The sequence below is a fragment of the Rhinopithecus bieti genome, unplaced genomic scaffold, assembly GCF_001698545.2.
Source record: "Rhinopithecus bieti isolate Rb0 unplaced genomic scaffold, ASM169854v2 scaffold_12189, whole genome shotgun sequence".
NCBI classification, from domain to species: Eukaryota; Metazoa; Chordata; class Mammalia; order Primates; family Cercopithecidae; genus Rhinopithecus; species Rhinopithecus bieti.
This window is the reverse complement of record NW_016807086.1, coordinates 361868-389158: the sequence shown is the minus strand read 5'-3', so window position 1 is coordinate 389158 and position 27291 is coordinate 361868. Positions and strand designations below refer to the sequence as shown.

General features: G+C 36.8%; 2 protein-coding genes across 3 annotated transcripts in view; one reads left to right on the top strand and one right to left on the bottom strand.

Moving 5' to 3' along the window:
- KIAA0825 (KIAA0825 ortholog) overlaps positions 1-2391 on the bottom strand; it is a 244310-nt gene extending 241919 nt beyond the window's left edge. The window contains exons 1-2 of one of the 2 annotated variants that reach the window (XM_017880119.1): positions 2287-2375; positions 598-693 (exon numbers count right to left, since the gene is read on the bottom strand). The gene's annotated coding sequence lies outside the window, so the exon portion shown is untranslated. Of the gene's footprint in view, positions 1-597; positions 694-2286 lie in introns of both variants that reach the window. The other variant, XM_017880120.1, reaches the window with a different exon arrangement.
- A 61-nt stretch (positions 2392-2452) lies between these two features.
- The window catches only part of SLF1 (SMC5/6 complex localization factor 1), an 85454-nt gene continuing 60615 nt past the window's right edge, over positions 2453-27291 (top strand). The window contains 6 exon segments of the mRNA XM_017880121.1: positions 2453-2558; positions 10659-10806; positions 12696-12809; positions 12977-13052; positions 14395-14635; positions 26982-27144. Of these exon segments, the coding sequence (XP_017735610.1) occupies positions 10801-10806; positions 12696-12809; positions 12977-13052; positions 14395-14635; positions 26982-27144 (600 nt within the window). The 5' untranslated portion in view covers positions 2453-2558; positions 10659-10800.

The window sequence follows — 27291 nt, the reverse complement described above, 5'->3', positions numbered from 1 at the left end:
AATGCAATGTAATCAAATACACATTAGTATTTGAGGCTAGCTATACCTATATAGTTGTAAAACAGGATATTCTTTAGAATTAAGTTCTATGTCATTTCTAGTATTGGTCATTTCAACTAAATTTTTGTAAATTCTCTGAAAATTAGGCTATTTCTGTTTCTCTAAATAGAACAGGGTATTGGGATGGGCAGGTTTAATTAAGCATATTCCCTGAAACTATGTGATAATCCCCATCTGTTTGAGAGTTGTGTGAGTGGAACAGCACAGTTTTGCTAATAATTCCTTATAAATCATTAGAGTTCAGTTTTATGAATTTGTGCTCATTTACTCATTTTCTCTCCCTACACACACACACACACACACACACACAAATACACATGTATACAAATGTGTGTGTGAAAAGCTGCCTAAAGAGATAGTTAGCTGATACTGTGGACTCAGAGTCACCAATATGCTTGCTGATGGTCTCCAGATCTTCTGTATTTGCCCCACGTGTTATGCCAATGTACAGTATAAGCATTTGTTTGAATTAGGATAATAAAACTGGCCAAGGATAAAGGCAGTAAAGAAACTGCATTATTTACATGTCAAAATTACCTTATGGTGATGAACACATCCCTGAAGTCCCTTTTATCCTCAAGTTTTGCTATCCACTTGATTTCTGAATGTGACATACTATCTATCCATTTTTACCTGGGAGTGAAAATAATGATACTATTATGTTTACTTATAAAGGTATAGAGCACAGTTTAGAGCCAAAATTTAGAGTCAGGTAGACTGGATTCAAATTTTAATTGCGCCATTTAATTGTATAACTTATGGAAAAGCACAACCTCTTTGAGTCTCAGTATAAAATGTGTTGCAAAATAGAAATAATACAATTTTGTGATTTTATTATTAAGCATTAAATAAAACAATACATGTAAAGTGCCTGGCAGACAGTATCTACTCTGGGTATTAATGATTGGCTACATTCAAGAACAATTAATAGAGATAAATCACTGCCCCTAAAAACTAGTTGCTGTACAGATAAAATATACAGTATCCCTGAAGTAATTTATAATACTTTCAACTGGAGAAATAAACAAAAAATACAAGATTCAACAAAATGTCAAAATTGGGATTAATGGGGAGATTATAAGTTTGTTGAATTATTAACCAACAAGGTTAGAAAATCAATGTGCTGTCCTAAATATGGTTTGGCTGCATTATTCTCAAAAGGTAAGAAGGCACTGGCCTGGTGTAACAGGGTCCTTGAATTGAACATACTGCATTTTTCTTTATGAGTATGCTCCGATAAAGAAAATGTTTTATGCAATACATAAAGAAAATGCAATAGTACCTACAACTCTTTTGGGAACTTACTGTTTTGAAAAATAATAGCTGCCTTTTACGGGGCGTTGGTGGGGAGGAAATTATTTAAATACAAGGTGGCAAGTGAAAACTACTTACCTAAGAAATTGCATTACTTAAGAGAAGTCGCCAAGGTTCACTACATCACATCTTTCAAATTTTAAATGAGCACCTTTCCTCACATTATCCCTTTGTCGGAAGCGATTTCTCTTTACAACTATTCTGGCTACCTCAGACCTCCATCCACAATTCTCCTGAATCCTTCATTATCGACAAAGCCTGGGGCAGAGCGCAAGCATTCCTTTCTGAAAGCACACCTACTTACAGATCACTGTTTTCCAAAAATGCATCTAATGCCCAAGCATGAAATTACAAGCTTGTTCTCTCACGTCTCAGCCAGGAAAACAAAGACCGTTCTTCTCACCCAATTCAAATGGCGGGGGGAACCTTCAATTAATTCTAAATCAGGAAGGAACCTCCCCATCTCACTTCCCAAATGTTTGTAAAAGATGTCTTCTTCAGCCAACTTCCTGCCTTCCAGGCATGGCACCCCAGAACTACGGAAACAGTACTCAGGAATCGAGAGTGGCCAAACACTGCTAATGGGAGATAGGACACTCGTTGATCATGGGCAGAGAAACTCGGCACAACGCCGAGTCACGGTACACGGTGTCTTCGGCCTCGTCCAGGGACACTTGGTGACCCGAGGTCGAGTTCCAAGTCGGAGACAGATTTTGCGAGTGTATGAGACGGTAAGCCGGGATCCCAGGGCCTTCTCCAGCTGCACTGGGTGTCAAGCGACACGGGGTTGGATGGGGACTCCTTCTGGTTCAACCCTAGCCCACTCACTTCTCGGGCTGGCCAAAATGCTGCACAGAGTCCCGGCCAGCCATTAATATCAGACCCAGCAGAAAACCCAGTAAAATCACTTACCAGTCTTCCACCTCCGGTGCTGATCTAGCAGGAGCCTGACTCGCTGGCCAGACTCAAGCTGGGCACCAGATATTACCACCCTGGCGACCGCTCCAGAGCGTCACTGACAACCACCCGGAAATGTTACTATCGCTTCCGGGGCTGCCTAGCGCGCGGCGGGAAATTATTTCCCAGAGCCCGGATTAGTGAAGCAGTTGAGTGCTGCAGCGGCAGTCGTCGCCCCTGCCGCCGCCGCCACCGAAGGAAGCATCCAAGACACTTCGGCCGGGAAGGTAAAGGGGCTCAGCTAGGAAGACACAGTGTATTCTGTCTCTATGGGGTTGTTTCTTCCCCGGGCTGTACCTCCGAAGTTTCTGCCTACCGGCTGCGAGGCTAGAAAGGGAGCGGCTGGGGTGAGCGGCAGCGGTGTCCGGCTCTCGCGCTTTCTCCAGCCGCAGTTCTCCCGACTTCGCTCTCGGCGCCGGAGTTGGTGGGCTGCGGCTGCAGACCCCGCGACGCCTCGCCGGTGCCGCTGCGGGGACTGCCACCGAGCGCCTGTCTGCAGTACTGGGCTGAGCCGCTTCCTCTGCTCCTGCTTGCGCAGCTCTGCAGCTCGGCCCGCAGCCTGGAAGGCACTAGGCCCCCCGCGTTTCTCGTTTCCATAGAACCCATGGGGACGCCTCATCCTGATACAGAGTTTTGGCTGCTTTCCATAACTTAGCGTCTGCGGAGGTGGCTGGGATCCCCCAGGCCCACCTTCCTGTGACGAAGAAAATTGTGTCATTCTTTCCTCTCTAGTAGAATTTTTTTTAAAAAAACATACTAAAACGGCAGTGATCCTATCTCTGACTGCTGTAGGCCTTTAAACACAAACATACACACATACACGTTTCCCTGAAGGGAGGGTCTCTGTTCCTGGGAATTACATTTCAGCTGCCTGAAGGCTGGAAACAAGACTAAGTGGCTATTTTAAGATTTCTTCCACTTCCAAAACCTCAGTTTAAATATTGACCAAAAAAAAAAAAAAAAAGAAAATTGGTCCGTCTCGGGTACTTCATATCATTATTTGACTCAGGAGTTAGATGGAGCTTTGTTTTGGGGGCACCAGCCTCTTTTTTGACGAATGACTTTCTTATTAAAAAAATCGTTGTTGTTGAAATATTGGGAATGAATATTTGAACTGAATTTACAATTTATGTGTGACGGACAATGCACCTTGTGGATTTTTTGGTTTATGTTATTCCGTTGTGCCTCAATTCCTGAAAATATCTGTGGATGTGCAGGATGTTCTCATTATTGGAAAGTTTGATTACGTCTATTGCAGGTGTTCAATACATAAGTTGCACTATAGTATGAGGTGGATTTATATGAGAGTAAATTTCTTTATTTTCTTGTCCTGTCCTGTCCTGTACTGTTTCTTTCCTTTGCTTGCTTGCTTGCTTTGACAGAGCCTCGCTCTGTTGCCCAGCCTGGAGTGCAGTGGCGCCATATCAACTGGCTGCATGCAACCTCCGGCTCCCAGGTTCAAGCAATTTTCCTATCTCAGCCTGGGATTCTCCTATCTCAGTAGATGGGCTTACAGGTGCGCGACACCACGCCTGACTAATTTTTTGCATTTTTAATAGAGACAGGATTTCACTATGTTGTCCAGGCTGGTCTTAAACTCCTGACCTCAAGTGATCCGTCCGCCTCGGCCTCCCAAAGTGCTGGGATTACAGGCGTGAGCCACCGGGTAACTCTTGAGTATTCTTAATTTAAAGGAACTAGGATGTTCAGATACTTGAATGTTTAAGTCAATTTTATTGTAAAGACAGCTAACCTTCAATACTGCAAATAAACCCCATTCTGTTTTCTAAATCTAGATTTTATTATGCGTTAAGTAAAATTGAATTATATGACCTGACATTTTCTTGCTTCCCTAAAGCATAAAGCGTGTATCACGTGAAAGTCATTGAAAAGATGATCAAATGTGGTTACTTTTCATAATCAAAATTCAGAACTCTTAAGATTTCATAGTAAGCATCCACAATTTCCACTGATGTTCAAAAACATTGCGTTTTGGGAAACCAGTAGTATAGCTTTTATTTATTAGTATTTTCCTTATTGTATGTATCTTGATTATATTACCCTAAAGTAGGGTTTTAACCATTTAAACATTTTTAAAAAGTAAAATAAAAAATTCTGTGTTGGCTTTGAATAATAAACCCTAAACAAAACGAACTCTCTCAAAAATGTAACTAAAATGAAACATCATCTGTTACTCTTGTAGTTGACCCTTTGAATATGCTAATAGAAAATACATCTGTATAATGTACTGTGTACTATTTCTCCCCTTATAAGGGCATGTTACTGCTTAAAAGTAAAATAACTCGGAACTTTTAAGTTCACTTAATTCATACTTTCTATCAAAATTACTTTGAAATTTAAAATACACTGGTTATTTTTGAGGAGGAAGAAAGGCTTTGTTGTATGAAATTACTCTAATGATTGATTGATACCAAATCATTTTTGAGGGGAAAATAATGACTTTGTTTCTCATTAGACGAAAAGAGCACTCTTTAGATTGTTTCTAGAAACGCTTTGAAATTTTAGACACTTATTTTACTGAAAATAATTTATAATTATGTTTAAATTTTTTCAGTGGTATTGCTGTTCTAAATGTCTTCCCACCCTTGTACTGTTCGTTTCATGTAATGTATCTTTCTTTTGTGTTAGCTGAAAGTAGATTGCTTTATGAAGTTATAATGTTGTTAAAAGTATTAGGCTAAGTTCTGAAGTTCAGTTCAGCTTGGTATTGTAGAAAAGGCATATAAGTTTTGCAGAAAGACTTATCTGTGCATCTTGTTTTCACCATTTACTAGCTGTGTACCCTTGAAGTAGTTTCTTAATCACTCAGATTTCCCAGTATCCTCGTCTGCACAAGAAAAATAAGTAGCACTTATGTTGTGAAGAAGGAAATGAGCTAACATATATGAAGTATATAAACCACAGTAGGTCCTCATAAAAATTAAATCCTGCTTGTTCAACCTTAGACGTATGCTCTTCCTCCTAAGTAAACCAAATTTCCTAGGATACCAAGGCACATTTGACTTCTATCATCTATGGCTAACCAATATCTACTGTCCATCTATTCTTTTTATGAACCTTTCATCTCTTGACCAGCTTGCTTCCTTAAGGACTCCTTCATCCTTAAATTAACATCTGCCCAGCCTGTGCCTTGTACAGTATTGGATAGATTGGACATCTCCATATGTTCCCCTAAGCTTCTCATTTCTTTCTCACCATATTCACTTTGCTGCTTGTTCTGTTTTTTCCTTCTAGTGCTAAATTTGTCATCAGAGGGACTAATTCCTGCTTCTTTCCCAAATAATGCCATGGAAGTAAGAAGAGCCCTCAAGTCTCATCACTGGATACTTCTGTCAAATAATTAATATTTATACACACACACACGTGTGTGCATCTCTCATGTCTTTGACGGATGGGGCAGGAAATAGACACTATGTCTTAAAAAAAAAAAGTCTGAAGGCCAGCTGAATGATATTAAACCAAGGACCTAAATTGGCTCCTAGACCTAAAGGGGCCAGAATTTCTGAACGTCACTTGTAGTTAAAAGCCAAACAGTATTTTACACACACAGTGTAAGTACTGTGACATGTGTCTGCCTTTTGCAATATTGGTTCAAACAGAGATCCAACACTTGGACCCTTTTCAGTTTTAACAGTTATTTGTTTACTTTCCCAGTTAAATGTTTTGAATAAGAGAAATCACGAAAATTTTCAGACTCTTTAATTCAGAGCAAAATCTTGACTGCATTCGGTGCTTGGTATATGCTTTTCAGATGAGGGGAGTGTCAAATAATTCTCCTTAGTTTGCTGTAGAAGTAGGTTTAAAATCAAAAGAATTCAGCAAAATAACAAACACTAAGAAACCACTAGTTTTCATCATATGACCTTAAAACCATGAAGAGTATTAAGTGGCAGGGAAAAATGATCACGATATAATATTACATAAAAGTGAAGATATGAAACAATGTAATATCCAAATTTTGTTATATATATATATTTTCACACTCAGATAAAACCTAAAAGTCAACATCCCTCCCCAGTGTTAACAATGGTATTACAGGCTGAAGGAATTAGAGATGATTTTAATCTTTCTATATACTTTGTAGTATTTTTCAAATTATCTATAAGCGAATGTTAAAATTGAAAGATCTGTAAGGTTATTTTGGGGGGAAAACTAGTTCTTAAATATATAAATCAAAGTTTTTTATTGTCTTAAATATTTATTTTAGCTAATGATACCATACAATTTATTTCTAATATTACTTCTCTTTTACAAGTAGGGCTGGTTTCTTTTATAACCAGCCCTATGTAATGTAGAGCAGGGAAAGGTTTATCCTTATTTTCCTTATAAAACTCTATTTATGCATCCCTGCCTCTCATTTTTGTAGCACCTTCCACTTTTTCCCAAGGGCTGTACCCTGCTCTTTCATCTTGCCTCTCAAACCACTTTTGTATTCATATCTGTATTCCTGTCCTTCCTTGTCTCGAGCTCAATTTTCAACATGTTCTTCAAACATGGTCTAGCTATGTGTTACACTATAAAGAATTCAAAGGACCTAAAAGGCTAGTTTATAATAAATAGTGTTCTTAATTAAGATGAAGAGTTCTATAGGTTTTCTTTGCATTTTGGACTGGCACCAACTACAAAGGAATTTCAGGCATCAAGAATAGGCCCATGTGGGAGATATTTTGGGAAAGTCCATACCACAGAGACAGTTGCTTGCTATGCGTAAAGGCCAACTCTATTTACAGTTATTGTCTCCTTAATTGTATTTTATTGTTCAAGGTAAGTAATTTTTGTTAATTACTATAAGATGTTAATAATTACTACAGAAGGACATTTTCTCATGACTAAGAATGTCATATAATTTTAACTTTTTTGACAGTAAAGATAAAACTTTTAACTTTCAAAAGTCATGCTGTCTTTTTTGCTTTTTTTTTTCCCTCCATTTTTTGGTGTTACGACAGTATCTTCTGTATGAATGCTCCAAGGGACACTCCCTATTAGTTCTATAAAGATCTATAATTTTTCTAGAAATAACCACTGGTACAATTATGGTATATTGACTTTCCTTCTTGTGCTGGAAGACTTCTAGAAGTTAGCTCTTGATCCTCCCTACCCCAGACATATCACTTGTACTAAACTTGACTGTACTTTAAAGGATTTTTAATTGTCTGGGTTATTGATATATATTAAATCAATTAGAGTGCTCTTTTTGGCTTCATTGACATGTCAGGTTTATTGTATTCTTAATCCTGCAGGGTCAGAAAGAACCATCAAACCATGAATTTTATAAATAAATCAATCAATGTATCTATACATGTTTATATCTGTTCCTACATATACAGTCCTATGTAACTGCATGAATTAGATCCTATAATCCAGGTCATTCACTTGTCATATCATGTGCTGTAAAAAAGCATTGCTAAATGTATTATAAACTCTCTTGTTTCAAGTAGATAATTTTATTGTAGAAAACTGTTATAAAACTGTTCTAGTTATTTTGGGCCATCACTGGGATTCCTGATTCTGTTAAAGTTTAGCTAATAGCTCAGTTTTTTTGATAAACTTGTGACTAGAATATTCTGTATTCTGATTTGTTCTTAAACATATCCATAGTTTATGGATAATGTTTGAATCAGGAAATTGTTTTTTCATCTTTGTTTCCTACTTCCCTTTCCTCTGCATGTTTAATTTCAGTTTCATATTTAATCATTTTCAGAGGAAATAAATTGCTTTAAAGGGGTTTCCTGATTTCTGCTATTATGCAGTTAGTCCTATTTTCATTTTACTATAGGCTCTTGTTTTGACAGAAAATGCTGTTAAATATACAAAGTGGGTTATTTCCATCGTATTTATTTTATTATAAAGACCATATGGTTTAAGATGAAAACTTTGCTTTACACACTAACTCCAGTAAATCCAAATAATTTAATAATTTATACATGAAACCAGAATACATTAAAATGTTACGTTGTTAATAATACTCAAATTGTAAAATAGCTGTTAACATGATCTGGAAACAGCAACGTAGGATATGTTTCCTTTATTTCTGTATAACTTACTTAATTCTGAGAAAGCAGAATAATAAAATTTAAAGGACAAGCTTTAAATAAAACTTTTTTGGGTAACAGTGTTATAACAATTTTTTTATTATTTTTTGTATATTCTGATTAACATAAGTTTTATATGTCAATTTTAGAATAATCAGGCAAGATTTTAGATTTTTTAAAACCACTCAAACTTCTTTGGCAATATTCCTGAAATAGCCATTAAATAGCCCTTGAAACTCTAAAATACATTAAAAATATACAAGTAGTAGGAAAAGCATATGTGTTTACAACTCTTGTATTCCTCAGCTGGGCGGGGTGGCTTACGGGCTTACGCCTGTAATCCCAGCACTTTGGGAGGCCGAGGCAGGCAGATCACAAGGTCAGATCGAGACCATCCTGGATAACACAGTGAAATCCCGTCCCTTCTAAAAATACAAAAAAAAAAAACCAACATTAGCTGGGCGTAGTGGTGGGCACCTGTAGTCCCAGCTACTCAGGAGGCTGAGGCAGGAGAATGGCTTGAACCTGGGAGGCGGAGCTTGCAGTGAGCTGAGATTGCGCCACTGCACTCCAGCCTGGGCGACACAGCGAGACTCTGTCTCAAAAAAAAAAAAATTTTAAAAGTCTTATATTCCTCTGATAACAGTGGTTTTTGATAAAACCAATTGGATAAAGACAAGTATTGATTGAATACCAAGATGATATTCACAGATATGTTGAATTTTACTTGTCCAGCATTTCTGAAAAGACCTATCATTTTCTTTTTATTTTAAATTGTATTTATTTTTATTTTTTTTGAGACAGAGTCTCGCTCTGTTGCCCAGGCTGGAGTGCAGTGGTGTGGTCTCGTCTCACTGCAGCCTCCATCTCCTGGGTTCCAGCAATTCTTCTGCCTCAGCCTTCCAAGTAGCTGGGATTATAGGCATCCGCCACCATGCCTGGCTAATTTTTGTATTTTTAGTAGAGACAGGGTTTCACCATGTTGGCCAGACTGGCCTGACCTCGTGATCTGCCCGCTTTGGCCTCCCAAAGTGTTGGGATTACAGGCGTGAGCCACTGCGCCTGGCCAAGACCTATCATTTTCTGAAGGAAATTTGCTTAAAGGATTTTAAAAAATAATTCCCTACAAATAATGAAAGCATTTCTCCCTAGTTATGGACATATGTTCTATAATCCAAATGTGACTTCTATGTGTGTGTTCATATGTGTTCTGCATCAGGCTAAATCATTATTATTTCTAGCAACAGAGCGTATTCTTCATAGTTTTTATGAATTTCTGGTCCATATTGTTAATGGTTATTAACACTGAAGAGCTACATTAATTAACCCATGTAAATGGTTTTAAAAAAATTGTTTGATTAGGTCAGGCATAGTGGCTTACGCCTGTAATCCCAGCACTTTGGGAGGCTGAGGCGGGCGGATCACGAGGTCAGGAGGTTGAGACCATCGTGGGTAACACAGTGAAACCCGTCTCTACTAAAAATACAGAAATTAGCCGAGCATGGTGGCGGGTGCCTGTAATCCCAGCTACTTGGGAGGCTGAGGCAGAGAATTGCTTGAACCCAGGAGGCAGAGGTTGCAGTGAGCTGAGACAGCGCCACTGCACTCCAGCCTGGGCGACAGAATGAGACTCTGTCTCAAAAACAAAACAAAACAAAAAAAAGCCAGGTGTGGTGGCGGACGCCTGTAGTCCCAGCAACTTGGGAGGCTGAGGCAGGAGAATGGTGTGAACTTGCACTGAGCCGAGATTGTGCCATTGCACTCCAGCCTGGGCGACAGAGTGAGACTCTATCTCAAAAAAAAAAAAAAAAAAATTGGATGATTAATACAGTAAAGGGTTCCTTATACAAGAAGCTTAATTTATTTACTGATGAAACTGTTTCATGTATATGATTAATTTTTCATAAGAGACCAATCCCTAGTATGTGCACTTAAAAATTTCATACTGACTAGACCGAATCTCTGTAACTTTTAATAAAACATTTATTTCATTGGAGAGCCTTATCTTTAAGGCACTTTCTTATGTTCTGTATCTGAATTTTAGAGGGTTAAAATACATTGTACCTCTTTGCCCCTTTTGCAGCCAGTTGAGAAATGCAAAAATCAGATAAATTGAGGTTGAAATATCAGCTTTTTTATTGAGTAAACATTGTTTTGAAGATGATGGTTTTGTTTTGTTTTGTTTTCCCTCCTTCTGCAAGAAGGCTGTGGTTTTGATATGGAACCATAGTGTGCTTCTTAGTACATAACCTCTGAATTGACTTACCCACACAGGCAGTGCAGGACTACTACTGGCAGCTCCTTAGGATGTGTCAGAAAGCATCGATATGGACCTTCTTTGCAAATATGCAGATAGGCTGAGCAAAGCATATCCATTTAGTTGTCTCAAGGAGCTTCTCCAACGAAATGGGGAGTGATGAAGGTTAGAGAAAAACTAAGAGTGCAGTTACCCTAGCTGAACTTCCTCCTCTTCAAAACTCTTAAGCAAGGAAATAAACGTTCACTTCTGAGTAATGCTTTAAATTGTTTTATTGAGACTTTCTTTCAATTTTACTCTTAAATGAATCTCAACCTTTATATATATTGTATTTATATGTCTTTAAAAATAGACTTTTGTGAAGAATGTCTCTCACTTCACCAGTTGTGTTCTGGGCTCAAATCGTTACAGTTTTTGAAGTTTACTTGTAATTGTATTGAAAGAAGTCATTGTTTCTTTGGTTGTTGAAAACAGCTACTGTTGTTATTCTAGCTATGACATTAGTTAAGTATTAATAATCCATAGCTATGGTGACCAAATTGTTAGGGAAATGAAAAATTGCCCTGATTTCTCTAGTCCCTGCTTTCCTTGTCTGTGAAAAGATTGAGATTTTTCTCTAAGATGCTATCTAGATCTCCAGTTCAACCTCATGTAAACAAACAAAATTGTATTCTGATGAGAAATTCTGTGAGTTATGTACTCCCTAAACACAAAGTACTTTTGTGAACTACATTAAAATATGGATTCAGGTCCCTATGAAAATAAACTTAGATTTTAAAAAAAAGTGATTTTTCAGTTTACCTTGTAAATGATGAAATTAACATATATATAGCAAAGTTAAGAAATACAGATTGCAAATAGGATCCAGGATTTTTATGTGTACCCACTTTACTAAATTATTGGATATAAATGCTGTGGGACCATGAGTTCTATTCACTTCTCCGGTAATGTGTACCTATTTAATATCTGTCCACAGAGGCTTTAAAGTCTTTATGGAGTATAAAATCTGATTGTTTCATTGTCTGTAAGTTTCAAAAGCTCTTAGCGAACAACAGTAGTTTTTTTTTGTTTTTTTGAGATGGAGTTTCACTCTTGTTGCCCAGGCTGTGTAGTACAATGGTGCGATCTCAGCTCACCGCTACCTCTGCCTCCTGGGTTCAAGAAATTCTCCTACCTCACCCTCCCAAGTAGCTGGGATTACAGGCATGTGCCACCACGCCAGGCTAATTTTGTATTTTTAATGGAGATGGGGTTTCACCATGTTGGCAGGCTAGTCTCAAACTCCTGACCTCAGGTGATCTGCCCGCCTTGGCCTCCCAAAGAAAGTGCTAGGATTATAGACATGAGCCACCGCTCCCGGCCAACAATACTTTGTTTGTTTATTTATTTTTGAGATGGAGTCTCACTGTGTCGCCCAGGCTGGAATGCAGTTGTGTGATCTCGTCTCATTGCAACCACTGCGTCCCAGGTTCAATTGATTCTCCTGCCTCAGCCTCCTGAGTAGCAGGGATTACAGGTACCTGCCACCACACCTGGCTAATTTTTATATTTTTAGTAGAGGTGGGGTTTCATCATGTTGGCCAGGCTGGTCTAGAATTCCTGACCTCATGATCCACCTGCCTTGGTTTCCGAAAGTGCTGGGATTACAGGTGCGAGCCACTGCGCCCGGCCCAACAATACTTTTTAAATGAAGCTTGTATAACATTATTATGCCAATATTTGTATAACATTCTGTCATTTTCTGAGGAAGAATATTTATTCATCAGTGTGTTTTAGTGTCAAGTAATGTATTAATCCAGACTTTCAATGTTCAAATCAGAAAGAAAAAAAACCCTCACTTTTTTAAGGCCACATTTTGAGAAGATAACTTTTAAAACTAGTTTCTATCGTATGTAAGTAATTTTAACATTGTTTTAAGAGTTATGCCTAACGTCTTTAATTCATTATATGTTTAATAGTTTATTTTTAGTACTCATAGTTAAGAAAAAATAATGATGTCAACCCTGTGAATAATATCTTTAACATGTTATCTTCTGTACGTTTGTATTTGCTAGATGGAAGATGGTGCCCCAAAGCATATCATCCAAATGACAGGATTTAAGATGGAAGAAAAAGAAGCGCTAGTTAAATTACTTTTAAAACTAGATTGCACTTTTATTAAGAGTGAGGTAAGAAACTTAGCAAAATGTTCAAGGTATATTTGAAAAATAACTAGAATTAAAATGCTGGCCTAACAATGATAAAATGCCTTCTTGATATTGTAACAATAAGAAGAGTGTGTTATAAAGGCAGTCTTACTTTAGTAACATTTCTTGATGTGAATTCTTCCCTCCAGAAATACAAAAATTGTACCCATCTTATAGCTGAACGCCTATGTAAGAGTGAAAAATTTTTAGCAGCTTGTGCAGCAGGTAAGTTAACTGTCTTCCCGCAACTTTTGAAAACAATCTTCATGTTAAAGAAGTATTTTATTCTGTGGAGAGATAGCATATTTATATGTAAAACCTCAATGTGTTTTCCTGATATTTTTTGAAAATATTTAATTTTTTTTTTTGCTTATTCTTCTGAGTAAAATTCTGTAACACATGAAAATGTATTAAATTGACAAAAATATTTACCTTAACAAGAATTTAGTGTGTTTTATTTAAGACAAAAAAAATCACATTAACTAAAAGACTGGCACAAAATGTCAAAATCTTAAGCTTTTGTTAAAGTCTCAGCTGTTTTCAGTCAAGTTTTCTTTCATCTGTCATTTGATACAGTCAGTGCTTTTGTTCTCTCTCTGCTGCTTCTCCTATCCATATTATGAAACAATGGTCATACTATTTTATTTTTCTAAGATATTAAATTCTATAGATCCAAATTAAGACTTAGTCTTCTCTATCATTTTGTAATTTATAGCTTTCTCTATTTTTATAGCTTTCTCTATTGTGATTGATCTAACATATCATTAGTCTACTGATTGCAAAAAAAAAAAGTGTATGTAACTTGGGTGAATTTATCCTTTTTTAGATTAACTTACAAGGAAAATACTTGCATTCTTTTTTAACTTTACAAATGAAAACATACATTGTCCATAGTGTTCAAAAAGATCATTGATGCCCAGAAAAACTGTTGGTTGGGTGTGGAGGCTCATGCCTGTAATCCTAGCACTTTGGGAGGCCAAGGCAAAAGGATCACTTGTGCCCAGGAGTTTAAGACCAGCCTGGGCAACGTAGCGAGATCTCAGCTCTTAAAAAAAAAAGTTATAAAATGACCTGAAAAATTGTTTAACTCGATGAATTTGTTTTACAGAGTAGTAATGCTGTGAACAATATTGGAAAAGCTGTTAGCATAGGAGGAAGAATATAAATCTAACCCAAAATAGTGAATAATGATTGTAATAATAATTCAAATAATACCACATTTTATTTTGGATTTTAAAGCTTTAGATTTATGTTTAGAATTATAGAATTATAATTTAGAATTATATTTAAATGAAACTATAATTATAACTAAGTTATAACTATGGAATTATATTTAGAATTATAATTATTTGTCATGGAAAAGATTACATACAGTGTTCAGTGATATTGTAGGCCTCTCACTATCAAAAAATTTCCTCAAAATGCATAGTTCAAAGATAATGTTAGCAGTGTCGCTTGAGAGTCTTATCTTGAAAAAGATTGACTTTTATTTTGTATTTGATCTTTGTTGTTTATCATTTATCAGAACCAAAATTCCTTTGTGACTGATAGCTCATTTGCTTTCTAGGAAAGTGGATACTAACCAAGGACTATATAATTCATAGTGCCAAAAGTGGCAGATGGCTTGATGAAACAACTTATGAATGGGGATATAAAATTGAAAAAGATTCCTGTTATTCACCTCAAATGCAATCTGCACCTAAAAGGTGGCGTGAAGAATTGAAACGCACTGGTGCTCCAGGAGCCTTCCACAGATGGAAAGTTGTCCTCCTTGTTAGAACTGATAAGCGAAGTGATTCTCTTATAAGGTAGGATGTGATTACATAAAAGCTAAAGCAATTCGTGAGAAAATAATTTTGATTTGTATGAGTACTTTGTGTATTTTTTGGCAATTATTAGCCCAAATGAGCCATGGTGATTTACTGCAATCTCCTAGGTAAGCCATTATGCTCATTTAGACTTATGTGTCTTTGATAGAACACAATCTACTTTACAATATTGTTTTAGATTATTCTGGATATCTCTATTTTACTTTCCATTTTACTCCTTTTGGCTAACTCAAGCAAAACAAAAAAGGAAAACTAATTGGGAGGTTTTTGTTTCTAGTTTTGAAGCACTTTTAGACTTGCTATTATCACAAAAGCATCATTCTGGGTTTATGTAGTGCTGTCTTCATTGTTCATACGGATTTCATCATAATTTTATTTCATTTTGTCCTTGGCATATTTTTAAAAGCTTTTTTATTGGGTAAAATGTATTCTAAGACTGCTGTTACTTTTTTTATGGCAAGAGGGTGGGGAGTGTTTTTGTCTCCGTTACTTAAATGTAATTTATAATCAATAAAATGCACACAAATTAAGGGTATATTTTGATGAGTTTGGACAAATTGATGCACCCATGTTACCCTCACTATAATCAAGATCTGTTCCATGTACATTATCCTATAATGTTCTCTTGTGTCCTTGAACATTTAGTTCTGTGCCACCAACACCGGGCAACCACTGATTTCCTTTTTATCACTATAGACTAGATTTGTCCTTTCTAAGAGGTCCTTATGAAGGGGATCATACTTAAATACTGCTTTGATACAGCTTCATTTGCCTAGCACAGTATTATTAAGGTTCATCCATTTTGTGTATGCCAGCAGTTCATTCCTTTTTGTTGCTGAGTAGTATTCTACTCCATGAATATGTTACAGTCTGTTTATTCACATATTGGTAGACATTTGGGATATTCTTTGTCTTTACTAATATAAATTGAGCTGCTATGAACATTTGGGTACAAGTATTCATGTAGACATGTTTTCAGTTCTTTTGGGAAATATCTTAGAATGAATTTATACTATTTAAGATGGCAATCGTGTGTGTAACATTATAAGAAAATGCCAAACTGGCCAGGCATAGTGACTCAGGTCTGTAATCCTAGCACTTTGGGAGGCCAAGGCAAGAGGAGATTACTTGACCCCAGAGTCTTAGATCAGCCTGGGCAACATGGCGAGACACTGTCTCTACAAAAATTTTTTTTTTCTTTTTTCTTTTTGGCAAATTAGCCAGGCTTGGTGATGCATGTCCTAGTCCTAGCCACTTGGGAGGCTGAGGTGGGAAGATAGCCTAGAGCCCAAGAGTTGGAGGCTGCACAGAGCTATGAACTGTTTTTCAAAGTAGTACCATTTTATATTCCCAGCAGTGGTGTATGAGAGTTCCAGTTGCTCTGCAGTTATTTTGGCACTATTACTGAAAATCAGTTGACTATGTATGTGTGGTCTATTTCTGGACTTCCTGTTTGGTTCCAGTGATCTCTATATCTAACTTATACCAACACTACACTGTTTTGATTACTGTATCTTTATAGTGAGTCTTGAAATTAGGTACTATGAGTTTCTTAATCTTTTTAAAAGTTGTTTTAGTGAATCTGGATTCTTTGTGTTTCCATAGACATTTTAGAATCACTGTTAATTTCTGTGAAAATGCAAACTGATATTTTGATTGAGATTGTATTTTATAGGTCAAATCTTAAAAATATTGAGTGTTCCTATTAGTGAACTATGTATCTCTCTACTTATTCTTTAATGTCTTATAGTTCTCATTATATAAATCTTGCACATATTTTATTAAATTTATTCCTAGGTATTTTGTGTTTTGGGATGCTATTATAGATTGCTCTTAAACTTTTTATCTGTGTCTTTTGAGATAATTTGCTTTTCTTCTTTATTTTCTTAATATGTTGAATTATACTTGATTGATTCTTATTTTTGTGTTTGTTTATTTATTTATTTATTTATTTATTTATTTATTTATTTATTTTGAGACGGAATCTCGCTGTGTCGCCCAGGCTGGAGTGCAGTGATGCAATCTCAGCTCACTGCAAACTCCACCTCCTGGGCCATTCTTCTGCCTCAGCGTCCTGGGTAGCTGGGACTACAGGTGCCTGCCACCATGCCTGGCTAATTTTTTGTATTTTTTAGTAGAAATGGGGTTTCACGGTGTTAGCCAGGATGGTCTCGATTTCCTGACCTCTTGATCTACCCACCTCTGCCTCCCAAAGTGCTGGGATTACAGGCGTGAGCCACTGTGCCCGGCCACTTGATTGATTCTTAAATGCTAAACCAAACTTGCATTCTTGAGATAAACTACTTCATCATGGTGTATTTTTTTCTAGTTCATTTTTAATAGTTTGCTGATTCTATCTGCAAGTTTTAAAATGATTTTGTATCCTAAACGTGATAAATGAAATCTATGTAAATATCTAAACTTCATGTCATGTTTAATGGTGAAAGATGTTTTCCCCTATGATTGGTAACAAGGCAAGGATGCTGACTCTTACAATTTCTGTTTAGACTTTATTAGATGTTCTAGCCATTACAATAAGCCAGAAAAAGAAAGGAGGTATAAAATTGCAAGGAAAGAAAAATAATTGTCTTTATTTCCGAAGACATGGTTGTATACTAAAAAATTTAACCAAGATACTGGAACTAGTGAATTTAGCGAGATCAAAAGACAGCAGATCACTGTAAAAAATTTAATTGCATTCTTATATACTAGCAAAGAACAATTGGAAGTTGAAATTTCAATACTCATTTTGGTTTTATTAATTTTCTCTATTGTTTGTCTGTTATTTCATTGATTTCGGTCCTTGGTTTTATTATTTTCATCCTTGCTTTAGGCTTAATTTGCTTTGGTTGTTTTTTTGTTTGTTTTGAGGTAAAACTTGGATCACTGATTTTAGACCTATTTTCTGTTAGTTGCCCCCAAACATTGCTTTATCTACATCACACAAATTTGTATTAATCGTGTTTGCTTTTTTATTAAGTTCAGAGTATTTTTAAATTTTCTTTTTTGTTTCTTCTTTGACCCATTGATTACTTACAAGTTTATTATTTAATTCCCAATTACTGATAAAATAACTTAATTTCCTAACTGTAATTTTGGATTAGTCATTACTTCTGTCAGTCCTATCAGCTTTTGCTTTACGTATATTGAAGTCCTGTTATCAGTTGCATATGTATTTTGTCAATGGCCCTGATTTTGTAATTTTTATTTATATTTTCTATTACCTCAAATACTTATCATTGTGTCCTTTGACCAACTTTTCCCATTCCCCCACCTCCAGCCTTTGGTAACCACCATTCTGCTCTCTGCACCTATGTGTTCAACTTTTTTAGGTTCTATAAATCTAATTTTTTTTAGACTTTCACATATAAGTTAAAAATTGTATTTGTCTTTCTGTGCTGGGATTGTTCACTTAGCATAATGTCCTCCAGTTCATCCATGTTGTTGCAAATGACATAATTTCTCTCTTTCTAAAGTCTGTATAGTATTCTATTGTGTATACTATATGTTTTATTCATCCATTGATATACACTTTAGGTTGGTTTTATAACTTGACTGTCGTGAATAATACTGCAGTAAATATGGGAGTGCAGGTAGCTCTTTAACATACTGGTTTCAGATCCTTTTGGTATATACACAAATGTAGGATTGCTGGATTATATGGTAACTCTGTTTTTAGTTTTTTGAGGATCGTTTATGCTGTTTTCCATAATGGCTGTATTAATTTCCATTCCCAACAACTAGGGAATACCAGGGCTCCCTTTTCTCTATATCTTCACTAATAATCATCTTTTTGATAATAACCATTCTGAGAGAACTGAGATGTAATTTTCATTTTCCTAATGATTAGTGATATAGAGCATTTAAAAATTTTATCTGTTGGCCATTTGTTTATCTTGTTATGAGAAGTGTCTATTTAGATCCTTTGCCCATTTTTAATCGGGTTGTTTTCTTGTTATTGAGTTGAGTTCCTTGTATTTGGATATTAACCCTGTTTTACATGTATGGCTTGAAAATATTATCTCCCATTACACAGGTTGCCTCTTCATTCTGTTAAATGTTTCCTTTGCTGTGCAGAAGCTTTTTAATTTTATGTACCTCACTTTTCTGTTTTCTTTTTTGTTGGCTGAACTTTTGGAGTCAAATCCAAAAATTATTGCCCAGACCAATGTCCTATAGTTTATCCCCTGTGTTTTTTTCTAATAGTTTTGCAGTTTCAGGTATAATGTTTACAGTTTTTTTTTTTTTTTTTTCTTTTTTTTTTTTTTTGAGATGGAGTCTTGCTCAGTCGCCCAGGCTGGAGTGCAGTGGCCAGATCTCAGCTCACTGCAAGCTCCGCCTCCCGGGTTTACGACATTCTCCTGCCTCAGCCTCCCGAGTAGCTGGGACTACAGGCATCCGCCACCTCGCCTGGCTAGTTTTCTGTATTTTTTAGTAGAGACGGGGTTTCACTGTGTTAGCCAGGATGGTCTCGATCTCCTGACCTCGTGATCTGCCCGTCTCGGCCTCCCAAAGTGCTGGGATTACAGGCTTGAGCCACCGCACCCGGCCAATGTTTACAGTTTTTCAATGTAAATTCTATTTTGTCTCATAGGAGTGTAGCTAGTCCTGCTCTCTTGGTTTTCATTTACATGGAGTATCCTTTTCCATCCCTTCATTTTCACTCTGTGTGTCCTTAGAGGTGAAGTTAGTCTCCTGTAGGCAGCACGTAGTTGGCTTTTTTTTTTTTTTTTTTTGCTTTTTTTGCTTTTTCAATCTATTCAACCTCTCTGTATCTGTTGTTTGGAGAAGTTAATCCATTTATGTTTGGGGTAATTATCGGTGGGTAAGGACTTACTACTGCCATTTTATAGTTTGTTTTCCAGTTTATTTGTATATACTGTGTTTCTTCCTATGTAACTGTCTTCCATTTTGGTTTGATGGTTTTCTGTAGTGGTTTGCATTGATTCCCTTCTGCTTATGTTTTGTGTATCTAGTAGAGATTTTCCTCTGTGGTTACCATGTAGTTATATAAAACATTTTATTCTTATAACACACTATGTTAAACTGATAACTTTGGTAACATATAATAATTCTACACATTTACTCTCCCCCATTTTGTGTTTTGATGTCAGAATTTATATTATTTTCTAATTTGTATCCCCTGACAATTGTAGCTATGGTTGTTTTGATAGATTTGTCTATTAACCACTGCACTAGAGATAAAATTGCTTCCCACACCACCATTTTAGTTCAGAATATTGTGAATATGATTCTACATTACTTAGATTATTAAGTTTTACACTTTTGTATGTTTTATGTTATTGATTCGTGGCCTTTTGATATAACTTAAAGAACTTTCTTTCATAATTCGTATCAGTCAGGCCTTGTCATGATAAACTACTTTAGTTTTTGTTTGGGAAATTTTTAATTTCTCCGTTATTTCCGAAGAACAGTTTAGCCAGGTAAGTAAGGTATTGGCAGTTTTTTTCCTTTATCACTTTGAGTATATCATAGGACTCTTTCCTGACTTGAAGTGTTTCTGCTTTCACATCCACTGGTAATTATGTTCAGACTCTTGTATGTGATATGTTTCTTATCTCCTACTGCTTTCATAATTTTTTTTGTCTTTGATTTTTGATAATTTGATTATTATGTACCTTGGTATACTCCTTCGGGTTAAATTTGATTAGAAACCACTATGCTTCTTGTCCCTGGATGTAGCCATCTTTCCCCAGATTTCAGAAGTTTTCAGCCTTATTTCCATAAATATGCTTTCTGGTTCCTTTTCCTCTGTCTTCTGCTGACCTAATTTTATGCAGTTATTAGGTCTCATAATTCCCATTGACTTCATCTTTTTGGGATTTTTTGCTTTGCTGACTGGAAAATTCTTTGAACTCACTGATTCTTTCCTCTGTTTGATTAAGCCTGCTGTTGAAGCCTTCTGTTGCATTTTTCGCTTTAGTAATTATATTCTTCATCTCCAGAATTTCTGTTTTGTTTTTGTTCTTTTTAGTTCTTTGTCAGACTTCTTGTTTTGTTCATGTATTGTTTTCCATATTTTATTTTTTAATCTGTATGGTCTTGTATTTTATTGATTTTTTTTTTTTTTTTTTTTTGAGATGGAACCTCACCCTGTCACCCAGGCGGGAGTGCAGTGGCGCAATCTTGGCTCACTGCAGCCTTCTTCTCCTGGGTTCAAGCGAATCTCCTGCCTCAGCCTCCTGAGTAGCTGGGATTTAAACAGGCACTGGCCACCACGCCTGGCTAATTTTTTTTGTATTTTAGCAAAGATGGAGTTCTGCCGTGTTGGCCAGGTTGGTCTTAAACTGCTGACCTTAAGGGATCCACCTGCCTTGGCCTCCCAAAGTGCTGGGATTACAGGCATAGGCCACTATGCTTGGCCTGAACTTCTTTAAAGGGATTATTCTTTGTCTTTCTTTCTATAGATGTATAGCTCTCCATTCCTTTAGGGTCCATTGTTGGAGCTTTGTTAATTTCTTTGGAGGTGCCCTGATTCTTTGTAATCTTTGAGTTTTTGCATTGGTCTCTTCGTTTGTGGAGACAGCCACCTCATCCAGCTTTTACAGGTGTTCCTTGGCAGGGATATAATTTCACTGTTTAGTGATCACTGGGAGATCACTGCTTGTGATTCTGTATGGGCTGGTGATGACTCCAAGCATGTAGAACTTGCTTTCTGGTACTCTGTATGGCTGGGCTGCTACCTTTGCATTGATTTTGGAGAGGGGACTGTGCTGGCTGGGCTCTGCTGTTAGGCAAAACCACTGGCTGAGCTCTGCAATCAGGCAGAGCTGTAGGCCAGGCACTGCAATTGCCTTCAGTTGGGCCAGGGTCAGGGTGTATTCCCTGACTAGGTATACCAATATTTGAGATCTGCAGTTGGACACGGTTGCAGATTGTACTCCAAGATTAAGTAGAATTGCTGCTTAAGATGGATGGGCCTAACTGCTATGCTTAGTGCAAATTACAACTGGGGTTTACCTCACAGACTTGGTGGGGTCTTGAGGTGGGCTTTGAAGCTGAGCTGAGCACTGTTCAGAGTTCTGAGTGTGGCAGAACTAGCCTCTGTACTTAACTGAAATACACTGTGGTTGGCATCTCCTTCCCTGAATGGAGTCTTTGGATGTGTGTTAAGGCTGTACTGAATGCTGTTTAAACTCCCACATATGGCAGAACTAGTCCCCACTCTGCCGAAATGCAGTGTCATGGTCCTTTCTCTTACTAAGAAGAATCTTGGCATGAATGTTGAGGTTACACAAAGTGCTGTTGAAATTCCCAGTTGTGGCATAACTAGCCCCTGGTTTCTTATATTGGTGGTGTGGTGAGTGTCTCATGCCCTGGGTGAGACCATGGGGTAGGGTTTGAGGCTGGGCCTGGAGGCTGCCCGTCTAGGAATTCGCGCCAGGTAGAACATCCCACAATAGCTTTGCAGGTGCTATGCTGTTGACTGATACTTCTGATTTGGTGCCATTAATGGCAGGTGTGTTACGCCACCACCAAGATTTGTGCACTGGTTTTTGTGAGCTCCACCTCCTTGCTTTGTTTCTATCTGACCCCAGGTTGTCTAGCTGTGCCATTACCCCTTGTCCTCCCTTTGAAGTGACACCCGAGTGGACTTCCTGAGATGTACCTCAGAATTCTATGAAAGCGCGATGCCCACCTCCAGTTCTCTTTGCCGACAGTAGTAACCGTGAGCCCTGGAGAATCCTTTCTCTGTGGCACTGTGCCAGCTTGGGTAAGGGAAAGGTGTGATGGGTCAAAGTGAGACCGTTTGTTTTTGCCCTCTCACAGTTTTTATGAAGTTCTGTGATTTATGCAGGTATCCCAGGCTTGATATTAATTGGGTTTGTCTAATACTAATATAGCCACTTTAGTGCTCCTTTAAGAAACATCAGCATGTACATCATTTTATATTCTTTTACTTAAAATGGGTTTCTTGTAGACATTCTAGAGTTGTGTCTTAAAAATGTAATTTGATGATTTCTGCCTTTAATTGCATTGTTGAGGACATGTACATTTAATTGTTGACAAATTGAATTAAATCTAGTACCTTGCTGGTTATTTTCTTCTCATCTCACCTTATTTTCTTCTTCTTCTTCTTCTTCTTTTTTTTTTTTTTTTGGATGGAGTTTGACTCTGTCGCTCAGGCTGGAGTGCAGTGGCTCCATCTTGGCTCACTGCAACCTCTACCTCCCGAGTTCAAATGATTCTCCTGCCTCAGCCTCCCAAATAACTGGGATAACAGGTGCACATCACCATGCCCGACTAATTTTTGTATTTTTATTAGAGACAGGGTTTCACCATGTTGGCCAGGCTGGTCTCGAACTTCTGACCTCAGGTGATTTGGCAGCCTTGGCCTCCCAAAGTGCTGGGATTACAGGCGTGGGCCCCTGCACCCAGCCATCCCATCATTTCTTTATTCTGCTTTCCCTTTTTCCTTGACTTCTTTTCCACTAGTTGAGTGTTTTTAATGGTTTCCTTTAATGTCTGTATTAGATCTCTTTATTTAATGGTTGCTCTAGTATATACAGTGTCCATCTTTAACTGTTCATAGTCAAATGTCAAATAGTATCTTTTTGCATGTAGTGCAGAAACCTTAAAACAATATACAGTTGAACAATGTGGGATTAGAGTGCTGACCCCCTGTGCAGTTGAAAATTCATGTATAACTTGACTCTCCAAAAACGTAACTACTAATAGCCTACTGTTGACTGGAAGCCTTACTGATAACATAAACAGTTAACATAAATTTTGTTATATGTATAAAAAAATCATAAGGAAGAGAAAATATATTTACTATTCATTAAGTGAAAGTAGATCATCATAAATGTCTTCATCCTTGTTGCCTTCATGCTGAGTAGGCTGAGTAGTAGGAAGGGTTGGTTTTCCTGTCTCAAGGGTATCAGAGGCAAAAGAGGTGGAAGGGGAGGCAGGAGAGGCAGACACACTTGGTGTGTAACTTTTGTGGACCTGTGTTGTTCACGGGTCAACTGTATTTCCATTTGTTCTTTTTATCCTTTTTTCTATTGTTGACCTTTTTGTATTATAAACTTCCAAATACATTGGTAATATTTTACTTTTGCTAGTCATTTACTTTTAAGATGATTTTAATGAAATGTATGTTCAATATTTGACTTCATTTTTACCGTTTCCTGGCGTTATTAGTTTCTTTGTGTAGCTCCAGATTTTCCTCTGGTATCACACTTTTTTTGCCTAAAGAACTCCTTTTAACAGTTCTTATAATGTAAGTGTGTTGGGAATGATGTATCTCATTTTTTAATTGAGAAGGTGTTTAATTTTGGAAGATATTTTCACTGCATATAGAATTATGGGTCAACAATTTTTTCATTTTAATTCATAATTATAAAGATTCTGTTCCATTTTCTTCTGGCTTACATAGTTCTGATGAGAAGTCAGCTGTCATTCTTTTCTTCTCTTGGTTTCATTTCATCTTCCCTGCTTTTCTTCAAGATTTTCTCCTAGCCATTGGTTTTTACTAGTTTGATTATGATGTGTAGTACAGTGCTTACGTTTGTGTATTTTATTGATTTATTTTTCTTGAGGATCTCTGAGCTTGTGTATGTGGAGTTTTTTGTTTTTTTATTAAATATGATACTCTCCAGCCATTATCTTTTTATATATTTCTTCCTTCATGATGTTCTTCTGGAACTCCATTGCATGCTTTTTAAACTGTTTGATTATTTTCAATAACTATTGCATGATTTATTCTTTTTTTAAAAAAAGTTTTAGTTGGGATAATTCTATTGACCAATCTTAAAATTCAGTGATTCCTTTTTCAGTTGTATTCAGTCTGCAGATGAGCTTGTCAAAGAAATTCTTTGATATAATGCCTTTCATTTCTACCGTTTCCATTGAACTCTCCAATGAATTCCTCATTTCTTCAAGTATGTTGTCCACTTTTTCCATTAGTTCCTTTAACACATCAGTCATAGTTATGTTAAGGTTGTTTTCTGATAATTTCAACATGTGGGTCATATTTCAGTGTATATTGTTGATTCCTTTCTCTTGACAGTGGTTTGGTTTTCTTCTTGCCTCTTTTGTATGTTGAGTATTTTTTATTGCATGCCAGATATCATATGTACAAGAATATTGATAGAGGCTGATGTGAATAATATTTACATCCAAAAAGTAGGCCCACCTCTTCTGTAAGGTGGTTAGTATGGGTGATTGAGTTAATCTTGTCAGTTATTGAGCTAGTGCTATGGTGAATATTGTTCCCTTCCCCCCTCTCTGCCCCGCCAAAACTCGTGTTGAAATTTAATTGCCATTGTGACAGTAATGGAAGATGGTGCCTTTTAATAAGGGATTAATGCCATTATCATGGCACTGGCTTGGTTATAAAAGTAAGCTCTTACATGGTCTCTCTTGCTCTTCTGCTTATCTCCATGGGATGATGCAGCAGGAAAGTCCTCGTCAGATGCTCTTAAAGTTTCTGAAAGTCCAAGAATAAAAACTTATTTTTCTTAGAAATTGCCAAGTCTTCAGTATTCTGTTATAGCAGCAGAAAATGAAAAGACAGCTGAATTTGAGTATTGTTAATTCTATAATCACCATCAATGCACCACTTCAGCTTACAGCAGTGGGCTCCAGTTTCTTTGTGCTTATCATGGGGACTGGACTGGAATGCTGGAGGGTTTCTCATCACTATTCCTGCTCTGCCCTAGCTTTCAGCAATCCTTGAACTACTAGGTCATAGAAGATGTCTCTTTTCATACTCTTTGTCTCTCTGTTGTTACTCAGCTTCAGGTCGAGGGTGTGGGTAGATAGATATATTCCCAGTTTTGCTAGACAGATTTCACCCTTAAGCATTTTGTGTACTATTGGTCCCTGGGTTTGGGTCTTTCTCAGCGTTTGTGTATCAGCCTTCCATGGCAGCTAAATTCTGCCATGTACATATAGGCAGTGGCCTGGACAACAGTGTTTCCAGCCTCTCCTCCAGTATTAGATCTCTGCTGTGTATTGATACAAGATCTGGGACCTAAGTGACATTACTGCTGCTCCTTCAGGGAAGATGTTTTTTGCTTCTATCCCTCATCCAGAAACTGGGTATTTTTCCCCGACTGGGCAGCAGCAGATTTTCCTAACCCTTCCCTAAGGGCAGGTAAGTTTTATTTCTACCCCTCCAAGAGAAGAAGTGCATCTTTTCCTAGGTCTGAGGGCAAGACTGTCTTTTCTTACCCAGATGACTTAAGGCTTTTGCTTTATATGAAAGAACGGTCTGGAGAAGTGGACCTGGTTTTATATCTATCCGTTAATAGCAGCCAGTCACCACTGGCCCACTTATGCTGTCAAGGAAAGCTCCCTGCATTTCTCACCTGCCCTTAGTCTTTTTCATGAGCATTTAATGGAGTCATGTGGCAAAGAGCTTGCTAGCGAGGACAGGTTTCCCTTATGTCAACGGACTTTCAGTTTTCAAAACTGTGATGCTAGCTATAGTTGCCCCTAAATTTTGTAAACTACTTAATTTTTACATGTTTTTATGGGAGATGTGTTGCTCCTTTGATCTGCCAAAAGTGAAATAGTTTGGGTGTCCAGTCTCTTCATAAAAGAGCTTATCCCTCTTCAGAAATCACCTTACTAGGTTGACTTGTTACCTTGGTTTTCTGATGGGGTCAATAAAAGTTAGGATTTTGTAGATTATTTGGCTTTTTCTTATTGTTAAGTGGTAGCCTCTCTTGTGGCTTTCTAAAGCCTAAGCAGAAGCAGAACTTCATGAAATTTTTGTGATGTATGTCTCTCCTTGTGTGTGTCCTCTTAGTCTAAATGTAAAATGTATTTTTTAATTTGTTTTTTTCTAATTTTGTTTTTTTTATTTTATAAAATGTATTTCTTAACATAGATCAAGGCTAATTTTTTTTTAAGTAGTTCAAGGCTAAAATTTTTTGAAAGCTAACTTTTTAGGAGTGTTTGCAACTGGTTCCATATTTTGTGGTCCGGAATTACTTTCTTGGGAGTACATTACCTTTGAGGATAGCCGCTTTCTTAGATTTCTTTCATTATTCTTTTGGTTTATTGACATGACTTTTCCTTAGGGAATACTTTAATATTCTTGATCCCTAAAAGCCTTTCCTTTATCAAGAAATGGATGGGTAGAAAGACTACTATGACTTCTTGAATATCTGCTCTGAACAATTTATAATTTAAGAAATTACTGCAGTATTCTCTGTGATCCTCAGTTGCCCAAAGAAAATTAGTCCCTATTAGAAAAGTCCATTCATACTCCTAAGAAATAATTAATTTAGATAATTTGACTAAATAAACTCAAATTTTCTAATACTTTTATACCATTTACATTTTTATTTAGAGTTTTGGAGGCTGGAAAGGCAAATGTTATTTTACCAAAAAGTTCACCAAGTGGAATAACTCATGTGATTGCCAGTAATGCAAGAATTAAAGCTGAGAAAGAAAAAGATAACTTTAAGGCTCCATTTTATCCAATTCAGTATCTAGGGGATTTTCTTTTAGAGGTAAGTAAAATAAACAGTAAACATTTTATTTTGTTTCATGCATTCATTTTATAAAATACCAATATAGTAAAATATATATTAAAGTTGTGTTCTAAATTTTGAAAATATATTGATAGTAATTTAAATGATACTTTTTAAAGTCAATGG